At 31.7% G+C, this 23,036-nt stretch overlaps 1 protein-coding gene across 1 annotated transcript; it reads right to left on the reverse strand.

Moving 5' to 3' along the window:
• Positions 1-1,726: 1,726 nt before the first annotated feature.
• Positions 1,727-22,250, reverse strand: LOC124358182 (quinone oxidoreductase-like). The gene is made up of 9 exons (XM_046810477.1): positions 22,037-22,250; positions 16,305-16,431; positions 14,828-14,995; positions 14,360-14,523; positions 12,518-12,606; positions 10,886-10,970; positions 7,035-7,167; positions 6,192-6,287; positions 1,727-1,956 (listed from the first exon to the last, which is right to left on the reverse strand). The coding sequence occupies exons 1-9, from the start codon at positions 22,114-22,116 to the stop codon at positions 1,792-1,794; spliced, it is 1,107 nt and encodes a 368-aa protein (XP_046666433.1). The 5' UTR covers positions 22,117-22,250; the 3' UTR covers positions 1,727-1,791.
• Between the last annotated feature and the right edge of the window lie 786 nt (positions 22,251-23,036).

Raw genomic sequence — 23,036 nt, forward strand, 5'->3', positions numbered from 1 at the left:
GTCAAAGACGACATCAGAAGTAATAAAATAAGCAAAATCAGCCAGCTGGCTGATTATCTATTGATTGAAAATAAGTTTATTTCATCAAGTGTGCCAAACGTATGTACTGCATTCATAATGTTTCTTACATTACCCGTGACTGTGGCAAGTAGTGAAAGGTCTTTTTCCAAACTAAAAATAATTAAGAACTACTTAAGAAATTCTATGTCCAATACTAGACTGTGTGACCTTAGTGTAATTAGTATTGAACATGAGAGAGCTCGGTCTTTAGATGTAAAAAGGTTAGCTAGACGGTTCCTAGAAACAAAGAGCCGTAGGGGCTTTGTCAGGGAGTGGGAGTAGGAATTAAAACCCTCAATTAAAATGTCTATGTTTCATGTTTAGCATAAAATTAACATTAAGATAATGTTGGAGCTTCTTACATCATTCATATGTCACTGAATAAATGTAAAATAAATGTAAAAAGTAAAAAGAAGTAGTCTTATTTTATCGTCCTAAAAAGTACAATAATTAATTGAAAGTATGTAATGTGATCCTAGTCTTGTAGTTAGCCCTAATTGAAATGTTTGTACATAATCTTTGACAATCAAAACATGTAAATGTAAACAAAAGATTCATCATTGGTGTTAACATTTACCAGGTGTTTTGCCAAATTTAACATTAGTGTTTACGTTTACCAATTACCAGGTGATTGAATGATTGATTTAAATTTTACTAAGTTTGAAACTAATATGACCAAGAAATACAAACAGTAAAAAGTCATAACATCGTAAGTTTTAATAATCCATTGATTATAAAACATTAAAAAATTAGAAATACCGTCATTTTTGACAGGATGATAACCTAAATAACCTAGTATATCATATATCTTTCTCTAATTGGATAGAGATTGTACAATGCCGTATGTAGCGAAGCAGTATCCAGGAAGACTTGCATTGGAGCGCAATCAAACTAGTTACGCCACTGCATTGAAACCTATCATTTAAGAGGCTGACACAAATTCTCTTTTGTCTGCAGCTGGATGCAAAAATGTATTCTCTGTGCGATTGTCTGTATATCTACAAATAGATATTTAAATTTTACAAACAACCTCAGTGAAGTCTATTACATGACACAAGGTTTGGCGTACTCCTACCTTGTTATACATGAAAAGTATCAATTAAAAGAATTCAGTTTTAGTAAGAAACTAAAACAACTCCTGTTTGTCTACGATTATATAATAATGATAACAATGTAAAATTCACTGCTAACTCAATTTTATGAAAAATTCTTTATGCTGTTTTATAAAATTACCACCGATTATGACCTCGGAAAAGTTAAATTTTGCAAGGTAACTAACCAATGAAAATCAAAGAGAACACTTTGTTTTAGAAGTCCGATCTATCAAGGAGATCTTAGATCTGCCGTTTGATTTTACAGTAAAGCAATTAGGTATAGAAATTCACAATTAAATATATTTTTAAATATTAAAAAAGGATTTAACAAATATCAACATGCAATTTTGCAACAGAAATGACATAATAGGTATAACATAGTAAGCGGAAAGTTTCCAGGATAATACTGGTTTTTTTTACTACAAACTAGAACTACAGTACTACAATATGAACAAAATTCTTGACTAGCTTGGTGATGCATACATTCTAACAATGATACCTCTTGGTGAAAGCGCTCCTGGATGTGGAACTCAGCACAGTTTATGGATAAAGAATTTGTATTTCAAACTAAATAAGTGTTTGGCAATAACTTTTTATTTACAAATAATTATTTTTACTAACAATACCACTACTTTGGTCATAAGATCTTAAGAATAAGTTTTCCGTGGTGTCCATGTTTCTGCATGAGATGTTCGTGTGCCAGTTGTATCTCCTCCATGGAGTACTCTCTGGCTATCACAGGTTTCACCCAGCCATCAATCATCCCTGAGGTGATTGCTTCTGTGTACTCCTTCCACTGGGTCTGCAAATTACAAACTCCCCATTATGATACTTTTCAACTAACTTTTAAGTTTAAAAGAATATTCTAGTTGTTACACAAAATGTAATAATATGTAACTAAAATGGTATTTTACTCATCCTGCTAACTCAGAATATAATATTACACACCAGTTAAATTGCCATGATATGAAAAGTAGACCCCCAAGTAAGAGAGATAATAGAAATATGCAGTGTCAGATCTAAGTTATGTAATTCAGATAATCCAGACTAAACAGTCAATACAGGTATGTTTTAATTTGATGGCAAATGTGTCACAAATAAAACACTACAAGTCAAATTTTTGAGTAATTATTAAGAATTCATGTTCGTAATTCTTGAAAGCCTATTGAAATAACCATCATTAAAGGCTTCTTGTAACGACATGTCTTCATGTCAGCTTTACTACCATACAGGAAGGCTTCTCTTCATACTATACTGATCAGTGTCCTGGTAGAGTCAAATCAGCCACCTGGCATGTATTGGGTGTAAAAAGGTCCCTCCTATAATATTTCTCATGTTTATAAATTATTACTTCTAGAATGCATAAAGACAACACAGTGAGAATTGGAACCTGTCAATCAAATGACAATTTTTTCTATAAAATGTGCAGATTCAGGTATAAGCAAAGTATTTACATAATGTGGCAATAAAAGTAATTTGCATCTCAGTATTTGCATTAGTTATCAAGTTGTAATCTGTAAATACTTAATTTTGTTTCTTTCCAGCTTATCCACAGATCTTTACACCATGTTATTTTTTACCCATAGTTTATTATTATTTTGCTTAAAATGTTAAGATTTATAGTTATATCATATTTTATTTAAGCAACTTAGGGTTTCAGATAAATGATTTTGTAGTAATTTTATTAGTACAGTATTTAATTTACAATTTTCTATTTTTTCTAAATTTGTTTCCTCAACAAATGGGAAAAAAAAATTTTTGTTACAAACATAGTTTGTATCTATTTCATATCTGATTCAAATGATTTCTTCAGTGATTTATTTTCTAGTATTGTATTTTAACAGTTATTGTTTATTTTGGTCACCATTGTTTAAGTACTGAAGCAGATTACTCTCTATTAAGATTGCTTGGAGTTATTCAATGTTGCAGCTGTTGTTCATGTTAAGATTGACTTGCTGCAGAGTTTTCTGACCCTCTTTACATATACTACATCTTCTGTTACCAAGCTTAGTAGTTAAAGCTTTTAAAATGATATTATGGCACGCAGCATTAGGCTATGATTCACAAGGACCAGTATATTTAGCACAATGTATATTATGCAGCTCATACAATTTAGACTTTTTTTAGCACTTTGTCAATTAATAAAAAAAATGATACAATTTTAAATCTCTAGTTTTTTGGCTGCTTTTTAAGTTAGAATGAAGTGAAAATTTTAGTGTTGAATTTGACTGATTCTCTAGGTAACCAGGAAATCTTCAAGCAATATGGTTTGACCCTGAGTCAGCTAATGTAATCAAGATGGCATTGGAAAAATATGTGATTTGGAACAGCAGCATTCCAGCATTTTTTTTACATATAAAAAAGAACAAAAACTCTTTCTACGGAATAAGAACTGGCCACGTTTACAAGTATTGCGGCCAGATTGCCAAAAAAGAATAACAACAAAAAAGCTAGAGTCCAGATTTTCAATTGAATGACACAGAGCCGCTCACTGTGACGTCTGTTCTTTGTATCACACTACAAATACATTAAATTATACAGCCACCATTACACTGTTATATTTAATAAAGCGATACAATTAATAATTTAAAAAAAATATCAAAACTATTTTAGCAATAATAAAGTTTTAAATTTTATTGTTCTAAATTACAATAATTAAAAATAATTACAAATTACTCAAAGAAAACAACCATATTTTTACCTTAAAGCTAAAAGTTCTTAGTCCTACCGATTCTTTTATTGACAAGGGTAGCTTATTAAAAAACGTAGGGCCACTATGACGAAATGAACATTTAAACGACGATTTATATACTTTTGGAGTTCTAAATATTCTACGATTTATATTACGCGTTAAGTATAAAAGATCAGTAGTTCCAGTATTGCCGCTTCTCTGGTAAAATAATCTAAGAACTTTATAGATATAAGTATGCTGAATGGGCAAAATGTTTAACTCTATAAACAAAGGAAAAGAACTGTCACGGATTTTTTTTCTTAATATAATTCGTAAAAAGTGATTTTGAACGACACGCAATTTTTGAATTAGATATTTATATGCACCACCCCAACAAACCACCCCATATTGTAGTCTGGAGTCAACTAAGGCAAAATACAACGTTCTTAATAAATGTGTAGAGCAGAAATTTCTTAGAAAGTAAAATTTTCTTACCGAAGATTTAAGTGTTTTATGTAAAGAATTTATATGTTTTTCCCAGTTAAGTTTTTCATCTAAAACTATCCCAAGATATTTGAATTCCTTCTCCTTATTAATGGTCTCACAATTACAGTTAATCTCACAAGAACGATTGATATGATACTTTAAATTAGAAAAAAAATTGAAACCTTTAAAATCAAAATTTACATATTTTGTCTTGCTAACATTTATTTGCATTGAATTTAATTCACACCAATTTCTTAATTTATGCAGATCGTCATTTAGAATTTCAGAAAGTGTTTCAATATTTCTATGGCAGTAAAAAAGTGCAATGTCATCAGCAAAAGCATTTGGTTTTCCATTGAGGTTTAACTCCAGCAAATCGTTAATAAAAACCAAAAAAAGAGTCGCTGATATGACAGAACCCTGAGGAACACCTAGCTTAACCGGTAACGCTGAGCTGAGACATTCACCCACACGAACACGCTGCTCACGACCAAAAAGAAAACTACGAAACCATTTAAGCGCAATCCCTCTCACACCTGCGGCCTCCAACTTGCGAAGCAAAGTCTCGTGGTTTACTAGGTCAAACGCTTTTTTAAAATCGATAAATAAAACAGTAGATTTATTTCCTTCGTTCATGCTATCATATATCAAGTCAGTTAAACACACGAGCGCATCTTCAGTGGATCTACCTTTCCTGAAACCGTACTGATTAGTACTGAAAAAATTTATGTTATTGAGATATTTAATAAGTCTTATTTTCATTAACTTCTCAAAAATCTTTGAAAATACAGATAACAGACTAATTGGACGCAGATTATCTAATTTTAAAGATGACACTTTTTTGAAAATAGGAATCACTGTACTTACTTTTAACTTATCTGGAAATACACCAGTACAAAAACTTAAATTTACGATATGTGCTAAAATGGGAGATATTATCTCAGAGATGTGTTTAACGAGTGAAGTATTAATATTATCAAAACCAGAAGACTTTTTATTTTTCAAACTATTGATAATTTCCTTTATTTCCGTCACTGAAGTTGGTGAAACGAAAAAAGACGTCAACCTATTGTTAAGAAACAGACCCTCCTCATTAAACCTGCATTCCTGAACTGATTGTATGGTAGTAAGATATTTGTTTATTTGCTCCGCAACGATGATCGGATCAGTTATCAAAACTCCGTTATCTAACTCAACTCGGTCAACATTCTTATCTTTACATACTCCAGTTAGATCATTAACTATCTTCCATTGTTGAGCTGAGTCACCTTGACAACTTAGGAATTTATTAGAATAATACGTATTTTTTACCATATTTATTTCTTCCTTTAAATTATTACAAAAATTTTTATAAAATTGAGCAAAGTTTGTGTCATAAGGCCTCCTTTTAAATACTTTATACAATCTTTTAAAGTAAACATCCACTGCCTTCGCTGCTTTAAGTTGGTATAAACAATAAATCAGACGCATATTTAAATACCCTTAACCATAGTTTTTTAGGATTAAAAATTACAATACATGCATTCTTCCCATATTTTAACATATTTAAAGTCATATGTTGTGTTTTCTCTTAGTATTTGTGACTTTGGTACACCTACCCATTTCTTGAGGAATCGTTTTTCCTACCAATAATAATTACAGACAGCTGGATCAATGGAATTTTTCTTGTAGACCTTTCATTTTATATTCCTCCGTAAGAGACTAGAGGATACAAGAGAACACTTCACCAATCTCTTAAGTCACCTGTTTTCATCTTCTCTGTATTCCTACATAAGAGACTAGAAGGTGTACGAGAATATTTCACCAATCTATTATGTCATCTGTAGTAAAGAAAAATATGATCCACATTTTGATAGAGCTTTCCCTCTCTAATGACTTACCCTTGAAATGTCGGACATTTTCACTCCAGTGATATATCCTTCAGTTCTGATCAGAAAGCGAGGATCTATTGTTACAGATTCTTTGGCTCCTACAATCTGAAAATGAATGAGAACCAGTATAGTTTAATCTTTATCTCCATAAATTCAAATTCCTGCTCTTTTATAGTGGATACTTTTATTAATGATTAATGGCTTGTTGGAATCAAAATGCAAATTGTACAAAGTCTTTTGAAAAAATATTACAACTTTTTAATTTCCGCAGGTTACGTATATTTGTTTTTTTTAATAATCTTTACGTGGTGTTATATCTACACATATCTAATGTATGCCAACAAGTTTGGCCATTCTGAATGTTCAGTTAATTCTTGACAGGTGATTTGCTTGCATGTGTCATGGCTCTTCTTCAATATGTGCATATACGAACAAATGTAAAGATTCTGTATCCAATGTTGTGTTAAAAACGAAATTAAGACCTCGGACGCATTCCGTATTTTGACTGTGGCTTATGGAGAAGCTACCTCAGACTAAAGAAACGTTTATTGGTGGTACAAATATGTTCTCAGAGGGCTGAGAAGCCCGAGCACGTCAAGAACAGACAAAAATAAAATATTGATGAAGTGAAAAAAATAGTATTGGCCAATCGTCAAATTACTTTAAGAGATGTTTCCGAGGACCTGAACATATTGATTGGCTGATACCATTCGATTTTTACCAATGATTTGGGCATGAGACGTGTTGCCATGAAATTCATACCAAAATTGCTCAATTTCGACCAATAACAATATGGACACCAAATAGTTATTTTCTATGTATCAGCTAGACATTTCTATAAAAAGTACTCACAGCTATTCTTCCATTAGGTGCTAACGACTTCAGGTCCATAGCGAGATTTTTTGTTGCTTTGTTCTCCAATATTGCATCAAATCCTTTGCAGTTTGGTATCATTTCAATTGCCTGGGTCAAATGTGAACTATCTCTGGATCAATGCAACAATAACATTAAATATACAACAAAATACGATAAATCACTAGGTTGTATTGTGTTCAGCCTACTATTTGAGTATTTTCATTATCAACTGATGTATCTTCATTCAAACTAAATATTACTGAGTTGTTATTTTTTAGTGAAATACATGCTAGTTCGAAATGTGATAAAGATTAAACATTACACAATTCATTTTGTTAAACAGCAATACATTTCTGAGTCTAAATATTTGTTTCTGAATCATCAAATTATTTTCCTAACCTCATCCCTTTGAGTCAATGTTGCATATTTCCTGTAAGATCTGATGTTAACCCTTTGAGTGCTGCAGCTATTTCAGTCATACGAATAAAATGTTTTGCTAATTTGTTAAATGTTTGGAGAAAAAATTTATTGTTTAGTAATTGTTCTACACATTTTCATTATTTGTGTTTTTATGATATAAAGTAAAGAATATGACACATATCCTATCACAATTAAAATACTTTGTAGATTAAAAATATGAATTTTACAATATCTTTAATCAAATTTGTGAGCGTAATAATTTTACAGAATTGTTTGTGTTATCTCAAGTGAAAGCCTATTACAAATAATCACATTAAAACTTTTTATATGCACAAACCTCCTGTCACGATGTTTGTTTACGCTAATTTCAGAAACTACTGAACAGATTTCAATACAATTTTAGAGATATGTATTGTTTCTGCCAACTTAATAGATAGTATAGTTTTTATCTAAATTAATAAACGTCAATCCTTTATTTTGCGAATTTAAGGTTTTTTACAGATAAAGGGTTTAATTCACTACTAGAGCCTGTTAAATGTAATCAACTGTTCTATGTAAACATAGTTTCATAACAGTACAATCATATGTTTCATTAATTTAACCACAGTTATTTCAATTTGTTTAACCCTTTCCGCTCGGAGCGGTAATGTTAGAATGTCCACAGAGATCGGATGGGCAGCAGTGTTGGCCACCGCCATTTCCTCTAGCGCACGCATATATTTTTAGAGTCACCGTCCTCAGAGATCGGATGGTCAGCTGTGCTGTCCGTTGAATAATCACACACAAGTTATAAACTCAGATCAATAAGCTGTTTCATTACAAAGCTTGGAAATTGATCATCTGGTCAATATTGCATTCTAGGCTTTCGTTTTAGCGCGCTTTTAACCACATTGTCACTAGTGAGTTAATCTACACGCATTATTAGAACGGATTGTTTATTATTCTTAGTATTGTGCAATTTTATTAAATATTAGTGTAAATGAAGTTTTGTAGATATCAGTGTAAATATATCAGTATTAATACCTGGTTTTACTGGTATTATTATTAGAGCTTGTTGGTGATGTAAAATAAAAACAAAAATAAAAAAGGAAGACCATCCCAATTGCAAGACATTTCCCGACTAAATGGGAAACTTCATCTACCATATCCTCTTGAAGGTAGAAAAGTGAAGAATTGCGTCGTGCGTAGCAGCAGAGCACAAGCCGTCACCAGGAAAAGAGTGAAGTTTTATTGCAAAACTTGTGAAAATGAGCCCGGTCTTCACATCGGTGTTTGTTTTGAAAAGTACCATTCTTCTCAGATATTTCAACAACAAGATGACAACTAGCCTGCAGTAAAATTTGTATTCGGAACAATAATAAGCAGTTAAATTTTATTTTGTATCATGTTATAATTATTTACTGTCACATTATTAATACTCATTGTAACTCATGTTAGTTTATAGAAATATAACATTTCCATGTAATACTTTTCGACTACATTATTATTTACCTTTGGACCTTTAAATCCATTTAACTTTTTAAAAGGCACAGTATCAATGACGCGGCGAAAATAAATCCGAGCTGGTGGGGACGCAACAATCACATGGCTGCTATGTGCACGCAGGCGCCATAGTGGACAGCACCGCTGCCCATCCGATCTGAGTGGACAGTACGCGCTAAAATAATACGAACCTACGAGAAGCCATATTTGGTCAGCACTGCTAACCATCCGAGCTGAAAGGGTTAATTTATAGTCTTGAAAGCATAGAGTAAGTTTTATAGTAACATCATTTCTTATATCAACCTTTTCAGCAACCACTGTTTAGCATAGAGTAAGAAAATATCCAGATATGAGAAATAATGAAAAATGTTAATAAAACATACATTTTTAATTATATTTTTTTGCAAACTTTAAGTATGCAGTGCTTGGTTAGTACTGTAATGTTGGTATAAAAGAGTTACTATCTAACTTTTATTATATACTTAAAGTCTGTTATAAAACCTATCTTAGTTGTCTTTTGATAGAAGTAGGCTTATCTGTCCTGTGTATGTACATACATTATCTTGATCAGAAAACCAGTCAAAATCAACTATGGAACAAAAAGTGCAAAGACAAGATTTAATTACAATGGCCATAAATATACGCTTTTTGACAGATTTTCTTCATCGAGGCAAAAAGGCAAACTCAAAATTGACGACGGAAATATAATTCACTCAAACCACAAGTGCTCACACATGTGCAAAGCCTATGGAATTGTAGGCGAAACCGCAGGTAACTGCTAGTATCATACAATTTTTCTACAACAAAACATGTTTCTTCACAGAAAATTCCACAATTGGTTAACAATGTTTTGGTACATTATGTAGTACCATAATCAGGTTTTTAATGTTTACACTTCAGTTTTACTTGTTATAAACTATTTTGATTTTAACTATTTTAATCATAAATTTTGATTTCCATTCTACCCAAGTTGAATAATACTGTAAATATATTTTTGGTCGGTTAGTACAAACATCTTATATAAGCTATAAATGTTACTACATTCTATATTTTTCTGATTGATACTATATTAAGGAAAAATAAATATTAATTCTGTGCATGTGGAAAAAAAATATATGTATGTATAATTAGAATTTCTCTAAATATGTTATAGGGACATGACATTATTTTGAAATTTATTTATTGTGCTACTATTCATTGATTCATTTGTGAATGCCGGAAAGTAAACTGGGTTTTTAAAGTTTCGATTACAATAAATATTTTATCACTTTTATTCTCTAAGTGATGTTTCATTATATGATCAATGATATTTGCATCAGGATAGTAAGACAACACCAGACTATCAATGCAAAAATTTTAGACAGCTTTTGTTGTTTAGGTTATTATTATTAGGTGTAGACCAAACATCCAACCAGTTTTTGTCACCCACTTTATTATTTTATACTGTTATATTTGTGAACGCAATTTGCAAAATAATGTAGTTTTTGTCAAAAATTTTTTATTTCTTAAAATAACATTAAAAAGCAAAATGTTTTCAAAATTTTGTTAGTTATTTTATATTCCAAGAAAAATTATATAGATTGAACACATTATTTTCAGCACTTAAGTTAAGAAATACCACACCATAAATAACTTCCACACTGTCGATCATGTCTGAATCATTGCAATAGATCATTTAACTGCTATAGTATGTTACACTTTTGGTGACAAAACACACTTTTGGTTAAAAAGGAATAAAATTAAACAAAAACATTTAGTGCAAAGAAACTACTGCAATCTTATTTGGTGCTACACATTTCAAAATCATTCCACTGAAAAGTTTTTACAACAAAACATCAATTTGATATCATATATCTTCTTTTAAACTCATAGTATTTAAAAAATAGATTATGGATACCAACTACTTTCCCTATTTATTACTAATAAAAAACAAAAATAAGGCCTACCTATGATTTACAACATAATCAGCACCAATATCTTTAACCATTTGTCTGCCTTCATCTGTTCCTGCAGTTCCCACCACAACAGCACCTGTCATCAACATTTGTGACTCAAAATACAATACATAAATTCAAATAAACAACACAAACTATGAACAGATTATACTTATTTTATTTGATCAAATTTGTACCACTTCTACAACCATAATATGAGCTGAGCATGTAAATTTAAACACTACTAGATTTTGGAATGTAATTTTATTAATTGTGCAAAATAATAATCAATAAACATAGGGAGACATCTTGTGTAAGTTCATTGTATATAAGAGATAATATTTAACAGATATAAATATTTTGAAAATTAAAGTTACTTAACTATTAAGTTATAAAGTTAGTAGTAATTAAAGTAATAAATATTTAGAAAGACATACCCATTTTTAGTACTTAATACTCATTTAAAAAAACAAAATGAAAATAAGACATAACATGTTTAGATCATGATAATACCAAACAATATAGTACAAAACACACCTCTAAAACATTAATTTCAAAGTGTATATTTTGAATTTGGGAAAAATACATGATGAAGACAATAATACATTTCATTATTAGTGTCGAAAGTGAATGGCGAGATTACATTTACATGCAAGGTGAAGACGAGTGTGGATAATGCTATCAACCACACAATAGTACTTTTGAGATGAGTATTGATTAATACTTTTCTTCAACATACAAAAAAAAGAACATACACAAAATTTGTTTAAAAATAATCTGACAATTCAGTCTAGTAATTATCTTCCATAAAGAAATGTAGCACTTATGTATAATTCATTTTGGTGTGAAAGAATCAGCTGTTTCAATATAGAACTGTAAAAACAAATAAAGGAATATTACACTTAATTGTTTTATACAAGGAAAGGGATTTTTACATAGAGAAATGTTTGCGAGGGAAAAATCAGGAACTTAGCTATGAGGGAAACAATAACTTTTGCAGATCTCAGCTGTATTGGTAAGTAGCCCATTACTATGCAGTGTGATGAAAAGATTTGTATGATTTAATTTGTATGAAATTTTGAATACAAAATATAATGGGAGTTGAACATATGAAATCTATCAAATGAAAACACAAAAATTACATTTAATAAATAACGTATAGTTTGCAAAGTAAATATATTGTGTATTGTGTCTTTCTTTCTTTATATATATAATTAGTATTACAGACCCTAAAATATATATACTTAGTATTACAAACCCTAAAATTGGTAACATTTGAGAGATAGCAAAAACTTACAGATGTCACTGCCACTTGAAGAAATGTATGAGATGAGATAAGACGAGCCCCATACTGCTAAATATTGTTATTCACAAAAATAATACCAAACACCAAAACTTTTGGCAAACTGTTGTGGTTGTGATCTCTCACATGTTAAATAAATAAATTTCAACTTTCGTTTTGAGAATCAAATGTTAAGGGATCTACTTCCTCCCTTTACAAAAACACTGTTCACAAAATGGTTCCTCATTCAAGTAAGAGTGAATGCTCCAAATAACATATCAAAACCAGTTTTAGTCTTTCAATAATTGAACATGCAAATAAAAAGCAACCTATATTAAAAATACTATTTGTGTCTGTCATACCTACAGCCTTGGCAATCTGCACTGCTGCCATACCCACTGCCCCACTAGCTCCATGGACAAGTACTATCTCATCTTTCCTGATTTTCAGTCTGTAAAAAACATAAAATTTGTTCTTTGCGAGAAAGGTGAAACTTATCTTTCTTCACTTTATATTCAAAATTTTACTATACAAGTAATTTTTTATAGCCTAATTCTAATAATTCCTACATAAACAATTTAAAACGATCATAGTAACTGAAAAATGAATAAGAAGAAAACCCTTTCATCTCACCTATCCTAATACAAACCAATTGGATGAGGGTAAATAGCTGTGCCCTTAAAATAAAATATAAATTCTCTCTTTATTTTTATAAAAGGAAATGCTTTACAAACAAACCTTTGGATAAAAGTGAATCATTTTCTTTTTTAGAGATGGAGAGAATTTGTATTTTATTTCAAGAGTGCAGTCAATACCATGATTAGAATGCTAAATACAAGGGAATATAAACTAGAAAAGTTAAAATAAAATTAAAACTCTATTTGACTAAACTTACAATTATGTATTACTTTTCAAAACATTTTCTCGCCCTTAAAATAGATTTTTCCACAGGATTGGGAGCTTTCTATCCCATCAACGTAAAACTCCATATACGTTCTCTTGGTCACTGGAGCACAAACCTCCACAGCTTCATTATCCTCGAAACACTGGCCAAAAAAAAGTGAGTGCTTCTATGAGAGATAAAAAAAAGTCACAAGGTCTGGGCTATGGGGCGGATGTTCCAGTGATTCCCATCCTAATGCAACCAATTTTTGCATAGTCGCCTAGTGTTGTGCAGAAGAATGACACTTCTGGTTGATTGCTGCTCCTATTTCCTTTGTTTTGATAATTTTGCGGTAATAATATTGTGCAGTAATTTTGGAGAAAATTAACCTCATTATGACCTTGCCAATAAAAAAGATAAATTGTTGACGACATTATCTTTTCTGCAGACATCTGCCTTCACCAGCTCTCACCGCTCTTTTTCTCCATGCCATACTCACATTTTTAACTCGTGTGCATAATGGTGCACCCAAATTTCATCACAGGCAACAGTACGATTCAAAGAGGCACTGCAAAACCTACAAAAGACAATTTGTGATTCTCCAATAGCAGATGTAAAACCCACCCGTAACTTCTATTGAGTCCTTTAATGATTTAAAAAAAAGTTGGACGTCGGTTACACTCAACCTTGGGAGATAATAATGACTCTTGTTCTCAATCTTTTCACACCCTTCAGGAAAATCTTTGCTATAAAATGAATGCCAAGCAAATACATGGGTTCATGACAGTGTATTCCCTCCTAACTGTGCTCATAATCGCCACAAAATTTTGGTTGTCACACCCCTTCCTTTAGAAAAAAAACTTGATTATAATCTACTGCTCCACAGAGTCATGCACTTCCTGTTCAATGATTTGTTTTGATAGCAAAGGGATCCCAGAGAGTTGCAGTTAGTCCCCCCTCCCTAACAGTACAAGCTATCTGCACATCAACTGATTGTAAGTCGATGACTATTTAGAAATATTTTAGATAAACAGTCCTGTTTATATCTGGCACACCCTCGTACATGTAGAGGATAGAGAAATACAGAACATATTTGTGGTATAAAAGCTCCCCAACATGATATTTCAATTATAATTGCTAAACACTTTTTTTTTGGTGGGGATAAGGAACAAAAGTAACACAATCTATTTTTGGTGTTCACATTATTTTATCTCCCATGCTTATTTACTACAAGGGCAATTAATTACAATAGTTCACTTTCCTTGTGAGAATATAGTAATAAGATTGAATTGTAAATTATATTAAATACTACAATGCTTACTTTGTAATGAGACCCCTGTAGGCAGAGAAGTAAGCCACGTAGATGGCAGCACCTTCAGCGTAGGAAACATGTGATGGTAACCTCAAAGTGTCTGCTATATTACAAACTACGTACTCCGCATAGCCACTGTCGCAGGGCAAACAGCAGATAACTCGGTCACCTGGCTTGCAAATAACACATGTTAACTTTGCTTTGAATGGAAAAAAAGTCAAAATATTCAATACTGATGAAACAAAAAAGGAGTTAGATATCACCTTGGGTGTTGAAAAAAAACATAAGGTTGAACATGATAGCTGAGTTGAAAATGTAAATTATTTATAAATACCATTGATTCAACTTGTATACAAAGAACTACACAAATCAGCTACTTACGGTAAATGCTTGAATAAATATATTTTATATTTATTAAAATAGTATGCTTTTAGTCATCAAACAACACACATTGAATACATTAGATATACACATTACCTTGTAATGATGATCTGAGGAACTATCATTGCCATCAACCACTTCCACTACATCCCCCGCCACTTCCTTGCCCAAGATAAGAGGAAGTTTGGGCACAAAGGAGAATGCCTGTTCTCTCATTTGGGCATCTACAGGATTGATACCAGCAGCATGCACTCTGACAAGTATCTGTAAAAGACAAAAATCATTGGTCTAACCATTAGTATAATGGCTGACTATCTGCTGTAAAAAGACTTGCAGTCATGTATACGTGGTCTATTACATGATCCAATTAATTTTCATTTATTTATGTCACATGAGTTCGGATTAGTTCAAAAGTTTTCAAAGGAAGTGTTGGCATGATCACATGATGACCTTGCGTGTAAGTTCATTCCAATCACTAGATCTATTGTGCCCCCTCTATTATGGCAAAATTTCAGAGTGATTTAAGAACCAGTGGTGCGTCTAAGTAGCCATTGAAGAAACACACTAAATTTTCTATCAAGACAATTCCATATATGAGCTGATCATATATGCACAACAGGCTGGATTTACTTCAACAAGTTATATATATATACTAAGACTAGCAAAGAGCCCTTAACAGGGTGACCTTATGGAATGTTCATCATTGCCAGATCTATTATGGTAGAAAAGATTATTATGGTATAAAACCATTATGGGATAGCAAATTTCTATTTCATCTTATTTAGTTTCAGAAAATACATACTGGTATCCAGGTTCTCTAGAAGAAAAATGATATGTATAGTATAAACCTCTAATAATACAAGAAAGACTAAATTTGTTACTATGGTACGATTATTTTCAAAAATGTAAAAAGATTATATTTCTTACACTAGATGTTTCTAAAATATAACAAAATTAGAGAATTATACGCACTACAAAACTATAAATTAATTAATAACCAATTTCTAAATTTGTTTGAAAAGATTTCTCATGAGAGAATTTAGTAACTTCTTCATCCGGTGCTTGGCTGTGTATAAAGATTAAAATATCCCTTTTCTAGTATTTTTTACTCAAGTTATATCCTATACATTTTGTACTTACATGCAATAACTCCTACTTACATTAGCATGCTTATTTGTGATATTCATTAATAATTTTCTGAACAATAGCGTTAGTATGTTTATCTGTTAAATCATATAAGAAAGTTTAAAGTTTTTCTGGTAGAGTTCATGTCCACTCAAAAACAACAATATATGTGTTTTTTATTGCGTTAAAAAACTAAAATGAATTGTTATAGCTGCTTTATTTTGTGTTGGTCCCTATAGCTTGTTATCATGGATTATTGTAAATATGTCTTTGTACTTGCTGTGTTTATATGTTTGTATTATTTCAACCCATCAAGACTGTTTCCAATCCAATAATAAACCACAAGAACTTACAAAAACTTCTAAGCTAAAACTCTTGCAATATCCTGTACTCTGCCAATAAAGCTTAATAGCAAAGAACTTAAAAAGGAAGGTTATGAAGAACTCACCTGCCCTTCTGAAGGTATTGGTCTAGGAACATCATTTTCTACTTTTAACACAGAAGGTCCTCCAAATGAGTGGATGCAAATTGCTTTCATGGTGGAGTTCATTTTCTTCAGGGGACTCCTTAGGGAGCTATATAAATAAGCATAAATTAAATAATTAAATTCAGATATAGGAAAACTTTGAGTGGTAATGATTATATTTTTAAAAGTGATATTACCAGTACGGTTTGTCACTGCACACACAACTCTTACCCAGGACCATGACCATATTGACCATTGGCGGACCCCACTACTGCCGTCACAGTCCCTTCAAATAGACCTGTGGCGATGCTCGGCCCGAGCCCTGGGAGAATACGGGCCTGCCATCTAATATTGTATTTGTGACTATATAAATAATCTCACAGTACGAAGTCCAAAGTGATTCTTTCTTTTGCAAAGATTTTAAGTGTCAAAATTTTTACTTATAAACTTACCACACCAAGAACAGAAAAGCATCTGCTTTAGCTATTTCTGTAGAGATTTTTCAATATATTAAGCCTTAATTTGATTCAGTTATTATATTAACTAGTATCCCCTCCACTGCTCAGCACTCGCACGCTTGCTCTATCCCCTGACTTGGCCACTGCCACTTAGCGGCTAACCTCACACCAAAATACAAGCTCCCTGTGTACGTCTATGGTAACGTTACTTTGTTCAATTAATATGTTACGTTTGTATAGGCCTACACACAAAAATACAATATACTTATAGAATAGTGTAGATGCAGTGTATAATGTTTGTAGATGCAGTGTAAACAAAATGGTGTGAGCGAGACACAATCCACACAGTTGATAAAACAGGTGAGGAGATGCTTGTCCCACTCCCCACCACTGGAGGGGAGTCCCCTGCTCAGATATTTGCTTATGCGCCAGTTTCTTTGCAAGCAGTTGATCTATAGGTATTTTTTTCAATTTATCTTGAAATGTTTTGTTCCGCTTCCCTGGTAGCTAAGTTTCTTTTTAAAAATTGTGATGGCAATTGCAATACTCTTCATGTTTTGGGTATGATAATTGTGGAAGTTCACCAAAAGTTTTAAATTCTGGTATGAATAATTGACTGCCAAAATTGTTTCATACATATAAAGTGTATTAACAGTAATTATTCTTTGTTCCTTAAAATGGCACATAATAGGTGCAGAATAATCTAAATTCAGTATAATTCTTACAGCTTGTTTTTGCAAAATTAATATTCTGCCCAAATTTTTGTTGATGTTGCAGAGAATGTCTGAATAAGAGATAGCAGAATGTAGGAAGGCAAAATATTTTGTGCGTAAAGTTTCTCTTGAACAATTGTTTCATAATCTGTAGATGGCATAAATTCCTGAGGCAACTCTTTGTATGTAATTTCTTTGTTCTTTGTCCCATCTAAGATTTTCATTGACAATCAAATCCAAAAATTGTTGATGGTCAGTTTGAGTTATCATAGAATGGTGAATAAAAATATTTGTATGTACCCACTACACAAATCACAAAGAGGTAATAAACCCTGCTCCTTGTGTAAGAACATTTATCACAATGTATGAGGTTTGAAATTTAATGAGTTGTCACTTAAAATTAGAGTACACTTAATGTTACAGATGAAAGGAATATAAGAGATGAAGTCTTAAAGACGACTAAAATTAATTGTTGTAGTGATTTTTCGTTAAAGAAATTTATATAAAGTTAGATAGTTCGATATATTAATTAGTTGTCAAAACTTAAACTGAGGCAACACACAGTCTAGTGAGTACATGAAGAATCTAAAAACTCTATAACAACCGTACTTGACACTGCCAGAGATATATTCCTGAATAAATAATTTGCAGTAAGATCTATGTTGTTTCAGTTAAATATGACATTTAACTTCACTATATATTTTGCTGTACTGTACTTATATTGTAATATGAGATAAAGCCATAAAATAAATAATAAAATTTCTTCCTAAAAAAATGATAATTGTTTTCAAACAAAAATAGTTAAATGGAATTTTTTGCTGTAAATGATTGTACAAATTACATGTACAACATATGTAGGCCTTATCTTATCACTCCCATAAAAATAATCTATGACAAACAATAAATTAATACTACTAATTACTACAAAAGTAGAAGCTTTATCTCTTTGATTATGTCACTATTGAATTAGGTCATGCTAAAACCGATGATGTTATTCACCTCAAAACTGACAATCAAAGTTAAATTATAGATTAAGTATTAGACTGAAGATAAGATAATTGACTTGATTAAACACACTTCTGGCATTAGTTAAATACGCAAATTTTCATATTAAAATGTCGGAGGACATAGTGCTCCGAAATAACTTACTCAGTTTTATATTTAGTTTTTTGGTGTTTAAATACAATTGTTTTTGTTATTTTTAACCCTTTCACTGACAGACTATTTGCTAACAGCCTATTCAAAATTTGCTATGTCTTTGACCAGAGGCATGTCTTAAAACTGCCAAGTCTATAGTCTTAGCATTTTACAAAAACATTTGTATAATCATTGTTACATATCATATAAGGCTATACTCATTCAGCGTATAATTCACTTTCATTTTTCTGAAGAATCTTCATATTAGAAAAAGTATAAAGTTTTATATTACGACTTGAAATTTTAAAATATTTCTTGAATATTTTTGTCTAGATATTTTTCTTTTTAGTTTAGTTTGAATAAGACATTTTGAAGATCCAATTCCAATGTATTCTAAAATTATTAGTTGATACATGGAATGCCAACATCTGAAAAACCAATGATGCCAGTGAAAAGAAACTTCCTAAAAGCCATAGTCTTAAAACATACACTTAAAATTGACCACTAGATGCACAAACAATAGTTATATACCACCGCCAAACAACAAAATAAAGAGACTGAAAGAAACAACGGAAATTGTGACACGTTGATTCCCACAGGTGTATTTTACATGTTTGTTGTTCGGTCCCATTGGTATCACTGATCACTGGTGTGGTGACTCCTTGGAATCCACTCCGGTGATTCCAAGGAGTGACTGCTGATAGCCGGCAACATGTTTTAAAGTTATACCTAAATAGGTTTCAACTTTGACTCTCATGAGTTGCAACAATTTATACCAACTGTAACATAAGAGTAAGCAAAGAGCAAGAGATAGATTATAACACACTGTTTACCTGCTGCTTCCCGCTCATTTGTAACAGCTAGATGGCATAAAACATATGAGCTTGAAGTATTATCAAATCTAAATATTGGTATAAACAATGAGGTTAAGGTTCTGTATGGTTATGTGACGCTGATTTAATTTTTATTTATGTGCCTGATGGTTGTAAGTGTGCTTTAAAGCTAATAAAAATATAATCTCAGAAAATGTTATAAATTTATATTTTAAACCCCCATTACCCTCTCACTATACCACAACTAGTATAGCTGACTATCTATTTCTTTCTTGGGGGAAACTGTTCTATCGATTTCAAGAAAACAAGATAGTGTGTTTATACACTATAAATTTGCTCTCAGCCCCTGGGCTACAAAAGATGAGACAAAAAGTAATACAGATATTAACAATAAATAATCCTATAAAAATGCTGTCCCTATAAAAATTATAAACACAGGATAAACTTTTTTAAATGATGAATGACTTTTTTTTTTGAAATATTGAAGGATGAATCTAATATAAAGAGAATTGAAAAGATGATGTCAGACAATGGGAGAACCAAAATATAAATTTAACTTTTTTCAAGGGAGAGAGGCTTACTAAAGAAATAAGCCTTGTAGCAAAGTAAACAGAAAGGTATATTTCTTTCACGAGTAGCTGTCAGCTAAATATAAAACTGAATATACATTATTATTTTTGAATGTTACTTTCAACAAAAGATGTTTTGAAGACCTTAATGGTTGGCATAAATTCATAACACTTTCAAATATATGTAAAGTAATAAAAGTAGAGGAGGTAAAAATGACAAATACAAAAGTCGTAGAACATTAAAAGCATGAATTAATTTGCAATTTACTTTCCTCGCACGGAGCAACTTTCATTGCTATATTTGCTCTGTGCATGATGTGATCTTGTTGCAGCTGTGAGTCAACTTCATATTGGTCATTGCTAATATCAGCAAATAATTACGCTATCTTTAGATACATAATATAACAGTAAACGTTTGCTTTAGCCACTTCACAATATTTCATGTTTTTCACAATGCTTAAAATAAATGTTTAATACAATTTAATTTTGGAAAGACCAAAAATAATTTTGTAATCTTGTGAAGAAAACTAGTAATTAAACGGACTGACAGTAATGCCTCCAGCCATCAGCACACGGAAGCACCGAATGATTAACATCCCTTGAGATGTACCGACCAGAAAAAAAAAACTCCAAAAGGTAGATCATTTAAAAAAAGATATTACAAATCAACTAACCATACTATTCTATGTAGCAGAGCAATGGCCACTAACCACTACTGTAGAAGTACAAAAAGAATTTAAATTTACATTACAAAGTAAAACAAAACAACACATATTTTCTGTCCATTCTGACACAATAAGTAGTATATTTTAAAGTGCACTTACAACCCAAACTTTTACATAGAATATACACACAAAAAAATCACTCACTAGCACCATAAAGGAGAGTACAGATCGAGAGATTCCATACGGGCCCTGAGAAGCGCGACAGGGGAGTGGTGTGGTACGGAGTGGGAGAAGCCGTCATAAGAGGGGAGGGGCTGACTGCCGCCGCGCCACAAAGCTTGCCACTGTCACTATTGTCAGTGAGCTGGATCTGCGTACGATTATTTAAACATATGTTAGGCAAATTTAACATTGGCAGTAACATACTTCCAATAGTAATCATTAAAATATTTCTGACTTTAAACGTTAATGTATACAAGCAAGCGCGAGGTCCACACCACACAGCTCCGCGATACAGACTGGGGAAGCGTTACCCCCACTCCTCCAAATGACAAGTAAACCACTGCGCATCGCCAGGCCAGGGCCCGTATGGAATCTCTCCATCAGTAACAACGATTATATCTGTAAATGACTATGCAATCATAAATCTAACCAATCGGGAAATGCACAGTGATTATATCTGTAAATGACTATGCAATCATAAATCTACCCAATCAGGAAAAGCAATGTGAAGATTCCCAAAGGAAAAACAATAAATAGTCTTCACTATGTTAAAAACTGCGGCCAATGATAAAAAAAAAAAACAGAAAAAAGTACCAAAAACCTCTTAAATTATGCAATTGATAGACCTAATCTTCTAGCTCAAATTCCTATGTGAATATTGACAACCCTGATGTCCCCTCCTTAGTTTTTTTTTTCTCCCCAACCTAGAAACACTGATTTCTCCCGTTTCCATAGATTAATGGACTAATTGAGATATAACACAAATAAAAACACGAATAATTTTTGTGCAATATATGGTGTGAGGACACCTAAACATTCATTCTGGAAATATAAGTATAATACTTTAAGAAATTCTTAAAAGTGATTTAGATCGTTTTCAATAACATAGCTAAAGTAAACATTATCCAAGTTAATTGTTTGTAAATCCCACTTCACAAACAGTTTGTCTGGAGGATGATACATTTTTCCATGTATCAAGTTACACAAATAACTAAATAATAGCTTTTATAGTCATAATCTGACACAGATAAAATTAATGCAAAGCTGAATGTGGTATAATTCAAAACTACACTAAGTAAAAATACATGCTATGCTATAGATTTGCTTTTAACCTTACCTGAACCCAAGAGTTGAACTGGTTAATGTATTTAATAAACATAGTGAGCAAGTCACACTTTTTAATATTACTCCAGACATTAAAATATTCCGTTGTATTAATCAAATTAAATATGTGTTACAACATAAAACATTGACTTACAACATTAAAGTTTGGCTTAACAAACACATAGGTTATTCATTTTTGGACCTTTGTAATCAGTATCAGTAACAATCAGCGTCGCCAACAGTACGGCGTCTTACTACCCCCAACCTAATTCAAAATTACTCAAACCTACATTTCCCAATTTACACGGTCTAATAGCACAGGCGATTTCCACACAGACCTCTTTCATGTTTAGAACATGGGAACCTCTGAACTACCGTAACAAACTAAACTAAGTATTTGTAATAAGTTCGATGAAATATTACAAAGCCAAACATTTATTTAATTAGTTAAATGTAAATATTGCGACAGCCTGTAATAATCTGGTCCACTTTACGGTTATTTTATGGCTCATTGACGTTTCATGTTCTTTAATTTCCAGGTATATCTTCATTTAATAATAATTTGTAATTGCTGTTTGATCAATTTCTAAAGTTTTCATTGCTATAACATAATTTGTACTCATAAAACGACCACATATATTCTTCTACAGTTTTATTTAACTTCTTTCATTAATTTGTAAAAAAGAGGTTGTTCATTCTGAAACGTATTAAAATCTCCAAAAGATACTAATTTACTTAAACTCCAAATAAATTATAATGAACTTAGTTTACATTGTTGCTATCATTTGCTATATAATGTAAGGTGGATCCTAAAACATAATTACACGTAAATATGCTTTAAGGGCTGGGGATTTATATATAAAATTGCCTTTAGAGACGTCCTCTAGTTAATTCTGGAGAAAGAGTTTTGTGAACTACTGTGGAAAACATTCTTCGAATTTCCTGAACTTGTGTCGCTTTCCCGAACACCGATTGAAATGAGGCTCAAGGTTCCTTAATAAATCAATAAGTCT

This window comes from Homalodisca vitripennis, chromosome 1 (genome assembly GCF_021130785.1).
Source record: "Homalodisca vitripennis isolate AUS2020 chromosome 1, UT_GWSS_2.1, whole genome shotgun sequence".
Taxonomy (NCBI): Eukaryota; Metazoa; Arthropoda; class Insecta; order Hemiptera; family Cicadellidae; genus Homalodisca; species Homalodisca vitripennis.